This window comes from Coenobita brevimanus, chromosome 6, assembly GCF_032717465.1.
Source record: "Coenobita brevimanus isolate Jiangsu-jjx chromosome 6, ASM3271746v2, whole genome shotgun sequence".
Classification (NCBI taxonomy): domain Eukaryota; kingdom Metazoa; phylum Arthropoda; class Malacostraca; order Decapoda; family Coenobitidae; genus Coenobita; species Coenobita brevimanus.
In genome coordinates this window covers 55710366-55725503 of record NC_136959.1, presented here as the reverse complement: position 1 = coordinate 55725503, position 15138 = coordinate 55710366, and the positions used below count along the sequence as shown (strand labels likewise).

Below are 15138 nucleotides of genomic sequence, written 5' to 3'. Positions count from 1 at the left end.
ACTCCCTCCCGGCACAAATGTCCACTAAATCACTGCCATTCTCATCCATCTCTGCAGGCACACCCCACTCACCAACTACTCCATCCACCTTCACATTCCCTACTTTTCCCTTCATATCTCCAATCAAAAACACTCTCTCATTCCTTTCAGACTTTTCCATGCACACTTCCACATTTCTCCAGAACTCTTCTCTCACTCTGCACGATCTTGCGTTGGCGCATACGCTCGCACAATCGGCCACATTTGTATTCCAACTTTCAGTCTTACTCACACAGTCCTTGAGTCAATTGATCCACACTCTCATATATTCTCCTTCCATCTGTTACTCACAACAGTACACACACCTTCTTTTGCCCTCTCATTCTCACCTACTTCTGTGCATATACCCCATCCATACTCCCTTTCTCTCACACTTTCACTCCATTTAGTTTCAGTTAATCCACATACATCCACTTTTGCACCTTCAAGCTCCTGGACAATCTCTCTTTCACCTCATCATTTGCACCTATTACATTCCATGTAGCAATCTGTACCATGTCCTTTGTTCGGTCTGCAGTCGTCATCTTTTGGCCAGTCCTGGTCCGAGGCTGCTTCTTTGTATTTTTAGTTAGTTGTTTTCTGGGGAGGGGCACTAACCCTCCGCCAACCCGCTTGTTGTCACATAGGGAACACGTGTTGGTTGGTTATAAGGTTACCACCTAGCACTGTAAATGCTTCCTTGGTTTATGGGAAATCATTTGGCTTGCCACTCAGTGTAGAGCTATCCTAAAAACAGTACCATCACACTAAATGGGTGGATGGTGGATGCCCCCACCTACCACACATCACAGTTCATCACAATACAGTAACTAGAAAAGGTTGTACAGGTGTGTGTTGTGTGTGTGTGTGTGTGTATATATATATATATATATATATATATATATATATATATATATATATATATACATATATATATATACACATATATATATACACATATATATATATACGCATATATATATATATATACATATATATATATACACACACACACACACACATATATATATATATATATATATATATGTATATATATATATATATATATATATATATACACACACATATATATATATATATATATATACACACACACACATATATATATATATATATATATATATATATATATATATATATATATATATACAAACATACACACACACACACACACACACACACATATATATATATATATATATATATATATATATATATATATATATATATACACACACATATATTTTTGTGACATCAGTAGTGAACCACAGTTTCCACACATATTACTGCTTTCTGTTCTTATGTTCTGGGTTTTTGTTATGATGACTGCCGTGGGGAATTTACCATATAACCTGTTCAGCCAGAAGAGATAATTTTTGTTTATTCTTGCTACCTTGAGAGGAGTTTATTCAGTTCAGGAGAGATGTCAAATTGGACAGTTTAAATATAGCACTGAGCACCAATAATAGTTAACAGAACTATTTTTAAGGTTAGTAAAATTGTTTGGTGGTGGCAAGAAGGAGCTATAATTTGACATTGGAATGAATTTTTGAAAATAACAAGATGAGAGTGCTGAGCAACCAGAAAAGTAGTGAGCAGGTAGATAACCTTTACCAGCCAAGCAGCCTGCGAGACTACAAAGCCAGAAGTGTCAGTTGAGTAGTCATTAAGAAAAGTTTGTAAATGTCAGATATATAAAGGAGGGAGCGTTGTACTGGTATGTGGTTTGTGTATGTGTGTGTGTGCACCTAATTTTTAGGTTTATTTTTGGTGGTAAGCAGCAAGTAGTGCAATGAAGTGAAATAATTACCAGTTTAGGTGATTAGAAACTTATTGTTTTATGTATCTGTCTTTCTATCAATCTATCTATCTATCTATCTGTTGCCAGACTCCTCAATCCCGTATGGGATGGCCACAAACAAATCGTCTCCACGTCGCCCTGTCCCCTGCCATTTCACTGCCCTGCTCCCAACTCACACCCCCTCTCTCATATACCACTCCACTCCATCCCTCCACCTCATCCTCGGCCTCCCCCTCCATCTCCCCCCCTCCACCTCACTCACATACACTCTCCTCGTCAGTCTCTCACCCTCCATCCTCTCCACATGGCCAAACCACCTCAGTATGTTCCTCCTAACGCTTCCTATCACATCCACATCCACACCACAACGCTCCTTTATATCCTCATTTGTCAGCTTGTCTCTCCATGTGACTCCACAGGCTCCTCTTAAATAACTCATATACTGTATATACATATATATATATACTGTATCTATTTATATATATATATATATATATATATATATGTAAGTAATCCCTCTAATATTCGAACGCCCAATATCCGAACATCCCCACTAACCGGACATAATCGTCCCGGGATCCAATATTCCCAAAATGGTCTGAAAACTGCAAAAAATTCGAAAAAAACCCGAATTTTTCCCGCCCGTAATTTGAACTTGGTGTGCGTGGCGCGGGACAGCTTTGTTGTGGCGCATCATTCCTCCGACGTCTGATAGAGCGCCGCTGCATCCTCCCCACTTTCCGCCTGTCTCTCGTCGCGAGTGCACGCTCGTCATCATGGCTGCCCACATGCTCGCTTTTGTGGTGGTTCCTTGCCTGCTGCAGGCACTCCTGCTGCTCTCGGGCCTCTTATTAGTGTATGTAATGATGGCCCCGCCGCCTGAGAAGAGGAAGAGAATGGTGTTGACTCTGGAGAAGAAACGGGAGATATTGGAGAAAGTAGATGCGGGGTGGTCTTCTTCCCGCATCCTCCGCGAGTTCAACCTGGCCCGATCTGCTTTGTTCGATATTGAGATCTCGAGACAAACTCATGCAGTATACAGCTGACTTCTAGTCGAGAAGCAAAGGCAACGTGGAGAGGAAGGTGATGTTTACTCCCAAGTTTGCTGAAATCGACCGCTCCACGTTGATTTGGTATCGACAGCAACGTGCTGCTGGTGTGATGGTACGTGGAACGGAGCTGAAGGCTGCTGCTGAGAAGTTCGCCAGGCTTCATGATGCCCTAGACTTCAAGGCATCCGAGGGTTGACTCTTCGCGTTCAAGTTACGGCATGGCCTTACCAACTGTAAAGCTCATGGCGAAGCTTTGGATGCTAACGAGGATGGAGTTGACGAGTTTTGGCACAAGGTGAAGGGCTTGATCGACAGGGAGGGCCTCACTCTCGGTCAAGTCTACAATGCTGACGAAACTGGTTTATTCTATCGCTCTTTGCCAACGAACACTCTAGCCGAGGAGATGGAGAAGCATGTACCTGGCCGCAAGCTCTCCAAGCAACGGATATCTGCTTTGTGTTGTGCCAATGCTAACGGCATGCACCGGCTTAAGCCCGTTATTGTTGGCTGTGCAAAGCAGCCTCGGTGTCTTCGTGGGGTGATGGATGTCTTTCCTGTCGTCTGGTACCATTCTTTGAAGGTATGGTTTACAGCCCAGATCTTCAAAGACAGGTTCCACCGCCACTTCGTCAAGGAGGTCATCAATTACCAGACGAAGACACTGGGAATCCTGCGCGACCAGGTAAAGGCCCTCCTTCTCCTCAACAATGCACCTGCCCACCCGTGTGACAAGGACTTGGTGGCTGAGAATGGCCGGATTAGGTGCATGTTTCTGCCACCTAATATGACTGCTCTCATCCAACCAATGGACCAAGGAGTGATCGTGGCAACAAAGCGCCTATACCGTCGGAAGTTCCTGGACGAGGTGATGGTTGTTCTCGAGGACGAGGATGAGCGCAGGGAGGGACGGGAAATGCGAAGCCAGCGGACCTTGGAAAACCTTCACCGCTACAACATCAAGTCTTCAATCTACAACTGGGTCAGTGCATGGAAGGAAGTCCCTGTCAAGACTAGAAAATGGTTGGTCTCGTTTGCTTCTCGGAACGGATGTGGAGTACGATTTTCTAGGTTTTGACATGGATGACTTCCATGCACGGCTATGTACGCATGGCGACGATGTTGATGTGGATGATGTGCGTGAGTGGTTGGATGACGACGAGGGCAATCCTGGGTATCAGACATTGTCTGATATCGAGATCGCATCTTCAGTTGCAGGTGTCAGTACCCAGCTTGAAGATTCCAAAGAGGACGGCGACGATGATGCGGACTCCTCTCAGCATGACACTACTCCAGCCATCCCCAAGCTGAGCGCACTCCGGGAACACCTAGAGTTTGTTCTTGACTACCTGGAACACCCGGACTACGACAGGGAGATGGGGCCCTTGGGACTTGTGGAGGTAGTGCGTGCTTTCAGGCAGCGCATCATCAATCGTCAGAATCATCGGTCCTTGCGTCAATCAACGATTGACGTTTTTTTCAGGCCTGTGACCCCCGCTGTGCCCAGCCCTGGCTCCACTCCGTTGTCTCCCCAAGACAGGCCCTCATGCTCCGAGCCACAGCCCAGCACATCAGCCACAGTGAAATCACCGCTCGACGTGAGTTTGCGTCTGTCTTCAGGGTCGTCTGCAGTGGGTACACCATCACCACGACCCAGCGACGCACCCCTAGGTCACCTGCCGGTGATACTCTCAGACTCTGACAGTGATTAAACAGCAGGAACTTCTCCACTAGACCACACGGGAATTTACAGTGTTGTGCAGTGAAAAAAACAGTGTGTTGTGTTAAGGATTTACAGTTGTGAGTGAGAATACAATTTTGGAACAACATTTAACGTAAATAGACTTGTTTGTTTTTGCTTTAGAAAATGGTTAGAAGAGTGGGAAAAGTTAAAGTGCAGAGTGCAACACTTAGTAAGTTACAATGGAGCATAAGTTAGACAAGAGTGTGCATTGTGAAGAGAACAGACTTCTGAGTGCGATTGACAAAGTTCAGTGCAAGACATCATGAACACTGTACTGCAAGTGCTTCAGGAAATCCTTCTTACTGTCAGAGTCCGAGAGGAGGCGGTTATTCATCGAGATGGCCATGGACTTGCTGTAAGTAGGCAGAATGTTTCATACTGTACTTTTTTCCATACTATACTTACCTCAAACACCTCATTTCACTCTTTAATGTCCTTTATTGGTGTGAATAAGGTGTTAGGAGCTATGTATGTGCAGTAGGAAGGTGTTTTTCTGAGTTAGGCTAGGTTAGGGTCCATAAGTACCAGTCCAGGAGCCAGGCACTTGTAAGTACCCAGAATGTTGAATATTGTATGAACCTACCTCAAAACCCTCATTTTATGCTTCATTTGCATTTATTTCAGTCTTTTATGTGCCTTATTGGTGTGATTTGGGTCTTAAATAGGTGCTATTAATGTCCAGAGGGAGTTGTATAGGTGTTTCTCTGAGTTAGGTTCCATAAGTACAAGTCCATAAGCTGGGACTCAATATCCGGACAGGACCACTATCCGGACCTGCCTATGGCTCTATTACGTCGGATATTGGAGGGATTACTTATATATATATATATATATATATATATATAAGTTGAGAGGCGGAAGAGAGAGTTATATGTAGAAAGAAAGAGAGAGGTGAAAAGATTAGTAAGAGAGAGTAAGAAGAGAGTGGATGAGGAATTTGGAAGGAATTTGAGTGTAAAGTGGAGGGACTGTAAGAAAATGTTCTGGAAAGAGGTGAAAAGAGTAAGGCAGGGTGGAAGTGAAGTTAGCAGGGGAGTGAAAGATAAAAATGGTAGATTACTAGTGGAGAAGGGAGAAAAAGTGAGCAGATGGAGAGAACACTTTAAGGAATTGTTGAACGTAGAGGATGGAAGTAATGCGAGTATAAGTGGTTGGGGAATGGCTGGGAGAAGGAGGGAGGTGAGAAGACAGGAAGAAATCAGTAGAATAGAAGTTGTGGAAGCAATGAAGAAAGTTAAATCGGGGAAAGCCCCAGGAATTGATGGAGTGTGTGGTGAAATGCTGAAGCATGGGGGAGAGATAGTAGTAGAATGGATGTGGAAGATGTGCAGATTGGCCTGGGAGGAAGGTAGAGTCCCGGAGGATTGGAAGTCAGGTATAATTATTCCCCTGTACAAAGGAAAAGGGGAAAAAGAAGTGTGTGGTAATCATAGGGGCATTTGTCTTCTTAGTATAATAGGAAAAGTGTATGGTACGATACTTATTGACAGAGTTAGAGAAAGAACAGAGAAATTAGTTGGAGAAGAACAGGGAGGCTTTAGGAAGGGAAGAGGTTGTGTAGATCAGATATTCATTCTTAGATCTTTAGTGGAAAAGTTTCTAGAGAAGGGAAAGAAGTTGTAAGCAGCTTTCATGGATTTGGAGAAAGCATATGACAGGGTGGATAGACAAGGGTTGTGGAAAGTGTTAAGAATATATGGAGTAGATGGAAAGTTGTTGAATGCTGTGAAGAGTATGTACGATGGTGCGAAGGCTGCAGTGCGTGTGGATGGTGAACTAAATGATTTTTTCTCTCTGAAAGTTGGTTTGAAACAGGGATGTGTCATGTCTCCATGGTTGTTCAATCTGTACATGGATGGGGTAATAAAAGAGGTACAAGGTAGGGTAGTGGATGTTGGAGTGGCCCTGGTGAGAGAGGATAGTGTTTGGAAACTCCCTGTACTGTTGTTTGCAGATGATACTGTGTTGTTGAGTGAAGACGAAGGGGAGCTGCAAGGCTTGGTGGATGAGTTTGGGAGAGTGTGTAAGAAACGGAATCTAAAGGTGAATGTAGGGAAGAGTAAAGTGATGGTCTTTGAGAGAGGTGAAGTCAGTGAATGTATAGCGAGGTTGGGTGAGGAATTGGAAAATGTGAGTACGTTTAAGTACTTGGGTAGTGTGATGAGTAAGGATGGAGGTTTGGAGGGTGAAGTGCTTGAAAGGGTACAGCAGGGAAGAAAGGTTGCTGGTTCTTTGAAAGCAGTGATAAGAAACAGGGAAGTTAGCATGGAAGTGAAAAAGTTACTACATGACAGTATTGTGATACCAACTCTAACGTATGTAAGTGAAGCTTGGACGTTGTTGGAAGGACACAAGTCAAGAGTGAGAGCAGTGGAAATGAGTTATTTAAGAGGAGCCTGTGGAGTCACATGGAGAGACAGGCTGACGAATGCGGATATAAAGGAGCGTTGTGGTGTTGATGTGGATGTGATAGGAAGCGTTATGAGGAACACACTGAGGTGGTTTGGCCATGTGGAGAGGATGGAGGGTGAAAGACTGACGAAGAGAGTGTATGTGAGTGAGGTGGAGGGGGGAAGAGGGAGGGGGAGGCTGAGGATGAGATGGAGGGATGGGGTGGAGAGGTATATGAGAGAGGGGGGTGTGAGTTGGGAGCAGGGCAGTGAAATGGCGGGGGACAGGGCGACTTGGAGGTGATTTGTTTGTGGCCACCCCAAACAGGATTGAGGCGTCTGGCAATAGATATATATATATATATATATATATATATATATGTTGTGGGTGGCCTTTAACCAGAAATGCATCCCCGTTGAACCCATGTTATAATTATCTTGCTTTACGTTAAACTGCTCTGTGATGGTTTTTCACTTGATGTAACCCCATCAGAGAGCGAAGCCAGACTGTAAACTGTTTGAGCTTGACTGTACGGTACATGTCTATAATATCAGTTCATTTATCTACTGTTATGTTGTTGCTGATCATCCCTAGTCAGTCTGGCAGAGCAGATCCAACAACTGCAGGCAAGCAAATATCTCGTGCAGCAAACCAATGTTCCCTTGCAGTTGACAGCGCCTTACCATAGCAGAGCACAGGGAAAAATGTGGAGGTTTGGTTCCTGGATGGCACTGCATTTGCTTCTCTACCCAGTTAACTGGGACACCATAGTAGGCTTCATATCACTCCATTTTCTGGTTACATGGTTACTGCTTAGCATTGTTTCCCGGGTTACAGGAAACCATTTGGCCATTCCCTGAGTATAGAAACACCTGAAGTGAAAAGGAGTGTAATAAAAGTTACAGGATGGAAAGAAAGCAGTAGGAAGAGAGACGGGCAGAAGGTCACAGAAGAAATGATAAAGGGGAAGGTAGAAGTAGGTAGGACTATATCAAGTGAGTGGATAATGGTTCCTACCACCTACTGCCATTATCTAAACACTTAATATAAATCATTCTTTCCTCTCCCAAAAAACCTTTGCAATAAGCAGCGAGCTTTGTTCAATATTTGCTCAGATATTTTATGACTGAGTAAATCATCATCATCATCATCACCACCTAATCCTGCGTTGCCCTATAAAAAGCGTAAGAGCCTGGGGCTAGGCACATTGGTCCTGACATTTAAGATGAGAGTGACCAGCCTCACTCATCCCTGAGTGGAATTATGTGAGCAATAAACCCCAACCACTCCTTGGATATAAACCTGGACTGGCTCAATCTGACTGGAGCACCTTAATTTTCCACTAAACCACCAGGCGCCATAATCTGGTTACATGGCTACCACCGAGTGTAGTAAATAGTTTCTTGGTGTACAGGAAACCATTTGGTTAGTCACTCAGTGCAGAGTCACCTGTAGACAGAAGGAAGAGGAAAGAATGAGGGAAAGAATGATGGAAGAGGAAGTAAGGAAAGAAGAGAGAAAAGGGCAGCCACCCAAGAGCAGCACTACAGTGAGTGAGTGGATGGTGAGTGCCCCCCCAGGGGGGGGAGGGGGAAGCATCTGAGAAGGTAAATACATTATTTATTTATATTCTTGTGAGTAGTTCTGTTGTGTATAAATCAGGTATATATACATCATTGTATTATTTTATATTTCCTCTTCTTGCAGGCAGTGATGGTGAGAGTGTGATCAGTTGATAAGGAAGAGTGATGCCGAGACTCTGATATGACAGCAAAGATGCCGAGTCCAGGTATGATCCTTTAACCAACACTTGGCCAAAATTATCAACATCATCGTCATTGTTAACTACCCAGAAGCCTACCCATTCTGATTTATCAAAAAAATTTAGGTGGCTAGTATTCCCTATGATCCCAAGTATATATTTGATTATACTGTACAGTAAGGTCCCCTTATTCTTGCATTTATTATACGAGAATTCATTGTTATGAGGTTGACAAGTACATATAGGGCATTTTTCAGTCTTATGAATACAGAAAAATCTATGTTGCAAACATCAGTCAAGAATCTGAGACTCAGTTACAAAGTGCACATTAGGAAAAATTTAAAAAACACCCTTGCAGCTCATCACATTCTCCTGGGCCTCAGTGAGCCACTGAGCCAGCCCCAGTGGTGATGAAATTACTTAAGGGCAATTCACCCCAGTGAGCTGGGACAGTGTTTATACTGTATTATATACTGTACACTGATCCTTTGGTTATCACGCATACTTGGTACCAAATGTGGTGCTTGATAACGGAATTGTGTGATAACGAATACACAGAACCAATGGGATTTATCCCAGTTGGTACCAGGTACCCCAATTGTAAGTCCAAATTTTCCCTTTTATGGCAATTTACACCCATTATATATATATATATGTATATATATCTATCTATCTATCTGTCTGTCTGTCTCTCTCTCTCTATATATATACACACACACACACACACACACACACACACATACATACATACATACAGTGCCCTCGCACAGTGAATGAGTTTATGGGCGGCAGACAATTTCATTTACTGTGAATTCGTTGACTGTGAACAACCAATCTTATGAGAAAAATAGCATATGGGCGGCATCGCGCCCTCAGAGTCCACTTTTTGAGCCATAGAGATGTACTAAAGGGCACATTTCAAACACATACAGTTCAGATATATAAAGTATAAAACACATGGTTATTTACCTTAAATGGAGCAGATGGCGGTCTTGATTGGCTTGAATACAGGTGGTTCCAAGGCAGGGAGGTACACTTAGTTTGTCCCCTTCACTTCACCTTCCACTCCCTTATTCCCGTCACCAGTCTCGCCCTTATCACTTGACTGAACCACTTCCCCACATGCGTCTACCTCATTCACCTCTCCCATAAAACCTTCAGAGTCCAAAGATGACACCACTGACATTACATCATCATCGTCTTCCCCAGGAAGTGTATCAGACGATGTAGAGGCTACTGGTTCCTGTTGTTCTTGAGTTCGGTAGCAGCGTGTGATGAGTGTGTTTTCTTTTTTTGATTTCCATATTGTGCCTTTCAGTGTAATGATGAAAAGTGGTTTCTACTCCACTGAGCACTTACTGTGTCCTAAGGTAGCTGGCTTCAATTGTCTGGACTTCATCTCTCAGAACATACGTTGCCTCTAGAATTTTACTGATCTTAGGCAAATAGACATAGGCATATCTTCGTCCTTCATTGGATTCTGCTCAAAAGGTTGCTCAGATCTGGCCTGTTGTGCAGCGTTTACTGGGGGAGGGGGGGGGTCATTCAATGTGGGAGATGGCAATTATGGCCTACTCTTTCCCCCGATTTCGTTCACTCAGGGTTCAATTCGTTCTGTATGGTTTTGTGGACCTGATTACCCCCTGCACGTTCACTAGGCGAATTGTTTACTCTGAAGACTTTCACTGTGCGAGGGCATTGTATATATATATATATATATATATATATATTGTTATGGTAAGTACCAGAAACACACATAGGCATATTTAGGTTAATAGAAAGTGATAAAAAGGGCACAGTAAGGAAGAAGCATGTACAAAAGAGAGACTTAAGATGGGCTTGTGGTAAAGAGTTCTGAGACTAGAGATGAGGAGTTAGTAGTCTTCACCACCCGGGGTTAACTCGGTGAGTAGGGCTTCATCTTTGAATCCCTCAAAGCCATCAGAAACCACAACACTGTATGATCATTGTTGGCAGAAACCAGCTCAGGTGCACAGCAACAGTGTTTCTGAGCAGAAAAACATGCTGTAACGGCAAGAGGGCAAATTTTCATATCACAGTGATAACAAAAACTGCTAGGGATCAGTGTACCGTAGAGTCATGATTTAAGAGAGGAAAATAATGGTCTTTGAATAGCTTGAGCATTTAATTTCTCCCATTATTATTTAATAGGGGAGTGAAAGATAAAAATGGTAGATTGCAGTTGGAGAAGGAAGAAAAAGTGAGCAGATGGAACACTTTAAGAAATTGTTAAACATAGAGATTGAAAGTAATACGAGTATAAGTGGTTGGAGAATGGCTGGGAGGAGGAGGGAGATGAGAAGGGAGGAAGAGATCTTTAGGACGGAAGTAATGGAAACAGTGAAGAAAAGTCAAAATGGGGAAAGCTCCTTGAATTGATGGAGTGTTTGGTGAAATGCTGCATTACGGGGGAGAGATGGTAGGGGAGTGGGTATAGAAGATGTGCAGATTTGCCTGGGAGGAAGGTAGAGTCCTGGAGGATTGGAAGTTAGGTATAATTATTCTCCTGTACAAAGAAAAAGGGGAAAAAAGAATTGTGTGGTAATCATAGGGGAATTTGTCTTTTTAGAGTAATAGGAAAAGTATGTGGTAGGATACTTGTTGTCAGAGTTGGGGAAATAACAGAGGAATTAGTTGGAGAAGAAGAACAGGGAGGTTTTAGGAAGGGTAGAGTTTGTGTAGATCAGATAGTCATCCTAAGATCTTTAGTGGAGCAGGTTTTAGAAAAGGGAAGGAAGTTGTATGTGGCTTTTATGAATTTGAAAAAATCTTATGACAGAGTGGAAAGATCTTTAGTGGAAAAGTTTCTAGAAAAGGGAAGGAAGTTGTATGTGGCTTTCATGGATTAGGATAAAACATGACAGAGTTGATAGACAAGGAATGTGGAAAATATTAAGAATATGTGGATTAAGTGGGAAGCTGTCGAATGCTGTGAAGAATATGAATGAGGGCACTAAGGCTACAGTGCATGTGGATGGTGAACTGAGTGAATTTATCTGTCTGAATGTTGGATTGAAACAGGATGTGTCATGTCTCCGTGGTTGTTCAATCTGTATGTGGATAGAATTATAAAAGAGATACAAAGTATGGGAGTGGATGTTGGAGTGGCCCTAATGAGTTGTTTGCAGTCAATACCTTAATGTTAACCCCTACACCGTGGGCATGTTTACCAATGTTTTGCATGTGCCGCGGGGTTATTCGGGCTCCGACAGACTCTCAAAAAATATTTGCCAAAAATCAGTTATTAGTCCTAGAACATTAAAATTACATATGCTTATGGCACATACCTTCAGCTTTCTCCTGGAATGTTTGTTGAGCCTTCGTCGGTTACCGTAGGACTTGTGGAGACCTCTGAAGTTGGGTAACGAAGTCTCCACTTTACACTTCCCGACAACCCGTAATATGATTACCACAGCCAGATATTAACACTATAAACACTACTCTATGATTTTCAAGTAGTTTGGGATCCATACTCCAAAAAAAAAAACACTGTGAAAGCAATGAAAATTACGAGCGCGTCTGACCGTCGCACTTGCGCTAGTTCGCTCTTGGTACTCTGTCATTTATTATTCATAAAACCCCTCACACTTTATATTTCTATTACTATATAACACTTATATATATCTACAGTCTTTATCCATAAGTTTCCTTCAGTAGTATTAGTTTATTGTCACTGTAGGGATTCAATTTCTTTCAGTAAAATACGTAGCATTCACTTTCTCGTCCTGTATACTAGCATTGAGAGTGAATGTCACTTTCACCTTCACTCTCATTACTCATAGTATTCAGACATGCTAGAGTGAAACTTTCACTTTCATTACCCCTAGGGTATAGACTCATATTCTTATAATACTACTCATTTACATTTCTATTTATGTTCTCTATTTTATTTACGTTATTTACATTTCTATTTTATTTACACTTATGTTATGCACTGTCACTTGAAGTAACTTATAAAACTATTTTCCACTGTTCATGTATATTTACATTCATTACTTTCACTTGCTGTTTACACATTATTTACAATTCCACTTGCACTGTTTTACTCAGTAGAAAGATCGTAGTCACTCTTTTATCTATTGTCAGCCGTTTACCTCTTTCCACACGAGGTTTAGTAGGGGGTAAAGGTCACAGGGCCCTTTGCATGGGGGTGAAAAGTCCCTGAAGCTAGCAAGAGTGAACAGACATACCTCCACGTTGGAAGATGAGAGTGAACTGATAAGAGTGGGCCGGGGTGGTGGCCTACCTAGGGAAATTCATTACTGCCAACGTTAGCCTCTTGACACAGCTAATTTATAGCAGTGAAATGATTGGCAGGAAATCTAGACAATACATTATAAATTAGGTAGTTCCAGGTGAATGTAAATATCACTTAGGCTTCTCCCTTCCCTCCTTATATGTATATTTATTACGAAAATAGATTATACAGCATATTTCAAGGGGAAATAAATAGCGAAAATTAGCGAACGAGTGCACGTGAGGTGTTGTCAGGTGATAATTAGCCAATTCCAGGTGTATGGCACTCTCACTTACCTTATTTCTTTCTTGTATATATTATTTGTTAAAAGAATAGGGCATAGGGCCTATTTCAATGGATGAAATCAGTGAAAAATTCCAGGGAAGATTTACTTAGCGTAGCACAGCCGGGCAGGCGAGAGGATAGGGTAATGGAGGGGGGGTAGGGAGGGGAGTCAAGAACGGGGAGAAATGGCTAAATTGTCAACAATGGATGGGAGTACAGATGAGGTTAGAAGTGCTGACTAGTGTTGGACATTAGCAGTACTGATAGATGATACAAGCCCCCACTTGGAAGCCCGGGTGAATTCAAAATAACACAGAATCACAAAAGCGACGCCCTGCGGTATGATCCCTTGCTCCTAAGCGTCACGAAAGTGACGCCCCGCGGTTAAGGGGTTAAGTGAGGACAAAGGTGAACAGCAAAGCTTGGTGAATGAGTTTGGGAGATTGTGTAAGAAACAGAATCTTAAGGTGAATGTAGGGAAGAGTAAAGTTGTGGTCTTCAAGAGAAATGAAGTCACTGAATACACAATAAGGTTGGATGATGAGGAAATGGAAAATGTGAGTGCATTTAAGCACTTGGGTAGTGTGATCAGTAAGGATAAAAGTTTAGAGGATGAAGTCCATGAAGGAGTACAACAGGGAAGAAAGGTTGCTTGTTCTTTAGGAGCAATGATAAGGAACAGGGAAGTGAGCATGGAAGTAAAAAAGACACTGCATGGTAGTACTGTGTTTCCAGCTCTAAAGTATGGAAGTGAAACTTGGACCTTGTTGGAAGGGCGCAAGTCAAAAGTGAGAGCAGTGAAAATAGCTGTTTGAGAGGAACATGTTGAGTTACATGGAGAGAAAGACTGACAAATGAGGAAGTGACAGGGTTTTGGTGTGGATGTGGATGTGATAGAAAGCATCAGGAGAAATACATTGAGATGGTTTGACCACGTGGAGAGGACGGAGAGCAAGAGACTAATGAGGAGAGTGTATGTGAATGAGGTGCAGGGGGGAGAGGGAGGGGGAGACCGAGGATGAGACGGAGGGATGGAGCGGAGAGGTATATGAGAGATAAGGGTGCGAGCTTGGGGCCAGGCAGCAAAATGGCTGGGGACAGAGCAACATGGAGGTGATTTGTTTCTGGCCACCCCTTACGAGATTGAGGTGTCTGGCTATAGATAGATTATTTAATAATATAATAATATTGCTCAATTGTGTGGAAAAAGCAAAGAGGGTGTGTTTAGGTATATGATTTCCAGATGGTTGCATTTACTTACATCCTGTGCCTTGTGCTTTTGGCACTTGCTGTTAGGATTCCCTGACCCTAGTCCACCCACGTGACCCGTGTCCTTTACGTGCCTGCCTCAGCCTAGTTGGTGTGTTGACTGTTGTGTCAAGAAGCTTTTTTATTTTTTATTATTACTTTTTTAATGTTCCTCATTTCATCCCAGAACTCTGACCATGTGGTTCCAAACTAACTTACCTAAGCACCGAAAAAGTTCTTCTTCTTGCAGTGAAAGTGCTAAGAACACAAGAAAAACATTTACTGGAGAAGGAAATAAAAAAATATTGGATGAAGTAGCATGTCGTATGGGAGCTTCATGCAAATGAGAGGAAGGTCACATTTATACAGTCAGAAAAATGAGTTGTCTTTGTTAATGATGTAGGTAGGCCTGTTGTTGGAAAATGATACAAACTATTAAGAGGTTAATGATGAAGGAGCAGTAAAATTCATGACTTGTCACATTTAGTGCATGAGTGTGAAAAGGTTTGTGGGATTGATTTTTGTTCTTTGACAGCATACACAGGGTTAGAATGATTTGGC

The 15138-nt window shown here is 42.5% G+C and overlaps 1 protein-coding gene across 4 annotated transcripts in view; it reads left to right on the top strand.

Moving 5' to 3' along the window:
* Scm (Polycomb protein Scm) overlaps window positions 1-15138 on the top strand; it is a 142989-nt gene that overhangs the window by 20735 nt on the left and 107116 nt on the right. For 3 of the 4 annotated variants that reach the window (XM_080272369.1, XM_080272345.1, XM_080272352.1), the window contains exon 2: window positions 8732-8813. In XM_080272369.1, coding sequence (XP_080128495.1) covers window positions 8789-8813 — 25 coding nt within the window. In that variant the 5' untranslated portion in view covers window positions 8732-8788. The remainder of the gene's footprint in view (window positions 1-8731; window positions 8814-15138) is intronic. The other variant, XM_080272360.1, reaches the window with a different exon arrangement.